Consider the following 6,048-nt stretch of genomic DNA (forward strand, 5'->3'; position numbering starts at 1 on the left):
ATAATAGCTCGATAAAGATTTCATTGTTATAGTCAAATTCCTGATTCGATGCCCCTTCTACCTTTGTTACAATTTAAGCGAGTGACAAGTTGTTTAACATCTTTATATATACATAGAATATATAGTTACATCAAGAAATGTACAAGGTGTTATACATTTCTTAGTGTGTCTGTTCATTATATTTCAAAGAGGATTACCAAGATATAGACATAAGGCGATAACAGTCTACCTGTATACAGTACATAAAGCTAGGTACAGAGGCCGGCAGCTCGTTTCCCGGTACTACATAAACCTGAGTATTGATTTTTACAATTTACGCAGATAGCTATTAGTTTACATACAAGCCCGAGCGTAAAACAATGAACTCAGCCAGGTTTTATTTTCGCACGCTAATTACGTTTGGAGCGCGCTCCACGTTTTCCGTACAAATTTCCAAAGCATAGCCTAAATGGGTCCGCTTTGTTTACATACGAGCTAGGCTTCGCCGCGACTAATTGCTCTGTGTCGGCACCTTGAGACAGTTGGAATTCACCTGAATCGGCAGATGCGTCGCAGCTGTCGACCGGGCCAGTCCTCTCGCCCCGCGCGTCCCCTCGCCCCGCAGACTCGCGCAATCGCGGCTAACAGTTTTATTTTCCCGAATAAACTTTATCAAACAAAGCGTGCGTGCCCCGCGCCCTGCATCTGCTCGCCCAGCTGTTACTCTTGCAGCTGGCCACGTTGTCTCGCTCTATCCCGCACAATATCGGCGGAGTCGAACGAGACGAACGTCAGCTAGTGTAATCGCATCGAGACCCTTCAATTCCCTGTGCACGGCCCATTCGCAGTCCGTATCCCGACGCCGGCGGGCAAACTGCTAGCGATTATGACGAGCAAGCGTAAGCGCGAACGCGAGAACGAAGCTGAGCGGCACGTCAAGCGTCAGCGGCGTCGCAAGCGTTCTCGCAGCGAGCCGCTCATGAATGATCCCGATAATGCTGAGAAGCGTCAGGCGCTTAAACGTTTATTCGGACGGATTTGTTCAGTGGAAATGGATAACGAGCACCACAATTCGGATAATTTGTTTGACAACATAAACGATCACGAGAGCCAGGACGCTTATGGAGACGAAAACGACGACCCTCTGCTGGATTCGGTGCCTGTGGACATGGATCCCGAGCAGCTGGGATTCCTGGTGTGCGCTCAGGAGACGCTGCGATTCTTGCACGGCCGTGGGATCCCCATCGAACACCCGGTGTTCTCAAGGCTGCGCTCACGCCTTCTCCGTGGGATCGGCGAGATGGCGATGGCCTGAGTATTGCTTGGCCCAGAGCCCGCAAGAAACTAAACCTTCTTCTAGCTTCACTTTCGAACATTTTTCACTACAGTGGTTATTTATTCAGTGTAATATGTATGTATATCGGTGTGATCTTCCTATACAAAGAACTATTCTATTTCCTTACTAAAGGGCTCTGGTTAGTGCTTAAGGTGTTTAAGTGTAAAGTTGATTGTTGTTAACGCAACAGGTGGCCCGAAAGGGTACTCTAGTCATTAATACTAGTCAATAATGAAATATATTTGTTAAACAAAAAAAAAACTATTGATATATTGTATGTAATAAATTCGTCCACAAAAATGGTCTTTATTATTTCATATCCGATCTGATCAAAACTATAAAATAGAATTTAAAAATAAATTACAATTATCTATTTAATTTGTTTTATTTAATATTCCAGTAATACTACATACTAAAATATAATGTTGATAGTTTTTGAAAAACTCGTATACCTTAGAATCAATACGATACTTATTTTCAATACTAAAATAGTATTATATTGTAATTATTATTATATAATAAAACAAAACAAAGAATAAAACATTCGCATTATATATTTGTTTAATTTATATATTTTTTGTAAAATCCTCAAATCGTTACCAAAATATTATTGTAAACTCGCAAATTATTCAAACGAACTGTCGTATAAAAATAAATAAAAAATATACCATAAAAAGTTATGGCTTCAGCAGTATTTACTTATCTCAAAACATATGAGTAATACATAATTATTACGACAATGAAGTTTAATATTCCCCCTTGTATTTACTATAAGAAGTTTTTATATTTTGATATTTCAAAGTCACGTCTACGTATTAAGTATCTGTGGAAACTATACTGGCTGTATGTAAATTTAAAATTTAAAAAAAAATTAAAAAAAAACAATCAAATCACATTATAAATGCAATTACCCGAATAGTTAGTAAAAACTTATAATTATAGACAGAAATTCGAATTTTAAAATCATATAATTTCATTTTGGTTTGTAGTTGAAGCATCGCATGTAAAGCTCACTCTGTTTCTTTGTTCCGTTTTTTTTTTTAACGAACGATTGGAAAAATGGTTTATGCGCTGAAGGCGATTCAATTTCTGCTTGTTATTTTCAAATATTTGAATTGGTCATGTAAATATCAATTGAAGTTAGACAGATATCTTCATTGTCTTATACTCAATACTTTTACATTTGACGGATGTTTTTTTTTTTATCAGTCATGGAAAAGAGAACAAAGGGGTAAAAGGTTATTCCGTACATATAAAATATACGAAATGAATAATTAAAACGAAGAAGAGTATTATTTTTGACTGTTGATTTTTTTTTGTTTTCAATTACAATAAATAAGGACTTTCAAGGACGGGTGTTCTATTTTAATTTATAATTATATTAAGCCTTTTTAGATTTTACAAATCTCATATCCTTTATATAAAAAAATAACTTTAAAATTCGAATACTAGTAGACTAATACTTTAACTTTATTAATAGAAGCTTAATTGATTCTTAGATAACTTTATCTTTATTTTATAAAACTTTAAGGCAAAGGTCAAACGTATTTATACATCACTATAAGTTGATAGTAATGTTTATTATTTATAGATAATTTCAGAGATTTCAGACTTTCAGGACTGTAATAGTGGTCTTACAATTTTCTTAAACGAATAACGGCTTGGTTTTGTACGCGAATAACGGATACAGAGGTCAGAAGCCATTTGAATATTGTACCTTTTTTTAGGCTTCGGCATATATGTTCTATTTTACGACATATGTTAAAAAAAAAGAAAAAATACCTTTGACTCTGAGTAATAAAAACATTTTTAGGCATAATAAAACAATTTTATTTTCATATACCAAGTGTAGGTAACGTCAGACACAAATAAGAAAACAAAATGAATATTCATCGTATGAATACATTTATATTCAGTATGTCATTTTTTTCTATATTCGATTTTCACAGTTACCGGACCCGGGGTTGCTATGCTTTAAGCTAAACAGGCAGAATATGTTTGATAGTGTTAAAAAAGTTATTTTTAAATAAGGAAATCAATTTAAACATATTATAATATTCAATGTCTGATTAAACTTTTTACCTATGTCTAAAAAGATGTATAATAATCACACCTTTTTCTATTTCAAATAGGATATTTTTTTTATTTATTTTTGAAATTATCGGATGCAACTCACACGCTAGCTTTTTTATGTTGATAGCTCCTCAGAAACCTTCATGCACATACATAGCCTCACCTCCGGAAACCGGATGAACGGTGCATGAACAAATAATACGAACAAGTATTTATTATTACGTATTTACTTTTTTTTAAATATTTTTTATATGAAAAAGGAACGTAATTATCCTGCCGATTTCACTGTTATTAATTGTTGAAGTTCAATCAAAATCGTTTTCTATTTTAAGTCTGTACTAATTGTTAAATCACATGACTTTATTTATTGTTTAAAAGAACTATAATCGAACTTATTAGTCCTTTAGATTTCTTCAGTTGTTTTTCAGTTTTATATCATATACTGTTGGCATAAAAAACTATTTAATAATAAAAATAATAAAAATGACCATTTCATACTAAGATTTATTAAATATTAACCTTTTTGTTATTTAAAGTTTGTTGTGTCCTATAATAAACACTCTTTAATACTTGTATATCTACTCATTCTTGAATGCGCGCTTCTCATTAAATAATTACTATTAGTGAGTGACACTCGTTCTTACAACATGTCTTAGTGTGTGTGTGAGATTAGTGAGGTGTGTGATATCAAAGCCTTACTAAGTGTATAAATAAAAAGGCACCTTTGTAAGTGATTGGTTCTATATTATTATTTAAGTTTCTTATGTAATATATTAAAATAAATCTTCAATAAATTTTGTTCACACATTAACAATAATAGTAATATTATTCTATTGAATTATTAATCGCTAATTTGACTATTTTTAGATATTTATTTCATTCTATCTCCAAAATAAACATGTTTAAAATTTAAATTTGCACATGTGTGCGTAACATGTACGTTTATTAAAAAATATAGTATCTAATAATAGAATATTATGTATGATTATCGAGATATATTAAATAACTAGCTGCGCCTGCGACTTCGTGCGCATTTGAATTTAACGTAAAATTTATTGTTCAGTGTTTAGTACAACTTATTAATTATCTATTAGGCAGTATATATTGTGATATTAAATCCTTTGTCGGAGACATCCAATGAAGCCGGAGTGCGTATGCGCAAAACCTGCAAGGTACCCACTGGACAGTATTTGGATATTGCAGCGTGACTTTATTATTGTTTTATATATAATTCTAAAATAATAGTAGCCTAAGTTACTTCTCATTATATCAACTACATGCCATTGAAAGTCCCATCAAAATCGATTCAGCCTTTCCATAGTTAAAAAAAACAGACTAAATGATATTGATACTTCTAACAAATATTAAAATAAAAGTCTTACAAAGGGTAAATAAATGTTTATTAATACAAAATTTCAGCAAAAATACTTTAAAATAAAATTAATATCGATATAAAATGTATTAATCTAAACACTAGACATGCTTTGGCGTTAAGTTTATTTACTAATATCTTAAAATATAATATAAAAGTTGTAAAACATATGTATTAAGGTAAATAATATAAGTAGTTATTATTAGTATATTTCATTAAAAATACTTATTTATATATGTATATATGTACTATTATTATGTTGTTTATTTGGCATTAAACATGAACACAAAATTGTAGAGACTACCGTTATTATTTATCTAAATAATAATGCATTGTAGCTCAGTTCATTTCATAAGAAAATTAATAATAATCAAATATTCATGAAATAAATAGATCGGATAAATAATAGGAGTAGTCTAATATAAAAGATAAAATGATTTGATTATATATACAGGGTCCTCACGAGCTGCGAATAATATATAACTCAGAATCATAAGGCGAAAAGTTCAAATAAAAAAACGTCCTAGTAACCCCAGTGGAAGAATTACAAAAACCAAGATATAACTTCCGAAGAAACCGCGCTATAGACAAACACCCGTTACATAAACAAATGCCTTCTACTTTAAGGCGTCATATAAAATATAATTGAACAACTGATTTTATATATGTATAATTACACTTTTTGTAATTCACATTTGTAATCTGTTATTTGAAATTTACGCACAAGGCGTTTCTTTTACGTTCTTTATTTTTATTAAAGTTATAGTACGTTACATATGTAGAGCCTTCTGCAAGTGACTGATTTTTAAGACCCTATACATATAATCGAATATGCTATATATACTATTTATTTATTTAAATTATTTAATTGCAATGAATTATTAACAATTAAAAGCCTCGTTGGTTCATTTCGTCCATTGATGACCGTGAAATAAACTGAACTCTAGCTTAATGAGTGTTACGTCAAAATCAATAGAAGAAATATGGAACACAAAATAATTTCAACTTCACAACTAACTCGATGCGTACGATATATCACTTCCACGAAACGCATATTCTATGATCAACCTGTTAATCTCGTCCGTGCTTAACGTATTAATACTATTTGCGTATGACACTTCCGTTTCTAATTGTTCACCTGATTTTGTTTGATGATTTTCGGAGTATATTGTTTTAAGGATATTGTAGAGTTCGTGAGCGTTGGGCCTCGTTGTAGGGCATGTTTCACTTTTTGATACAGTCGTCACTTCCGGGATCATCCTGAAACAAGATTTGTAATATTTTTTTT

At 31.7% G+C, this 6,048-nt stretch overlaps 1 protein-coding gene across 1 annotated transcript; it reads left to right on the forward strand.

Moving 5' to 3' along the window:
- The first annotated feature begins 366 nt into the window (after nucleotides 1-366).
- Nucleotides 367-1,612, forward strand: LOC124536801. The gene has a single exon (XM_047113406.1). The coding sequence runs from the start codon at nucleotides 866-868 to the stop codon at nucleotides 1,292-1,294; it is 429 nt and encodes a 142-aa protein (XP_046969362.1). The 5' UTR covers nucleotides 367-865; the 3' UTR covers nucleotides 1,295-1,612.
- The last annotated feature ends 4,436 nt before the right edge of the window (nucleotides 1,613-6,048 follow it).

Source organism: Vanessa cardui, chromosome 17 (genome assembly GCF_905220365.1).
Source record: "Vanessa cardui chromosome 17, ilVanCard2.1, whole genome shotgun sequence".
NCBI classification, from domain to species: Eukaryota; Metazoa; Arthropoda; class Insecta; order Lepidoptera; family Nymphalidae; genus Vanessa; species Vanessa cardui.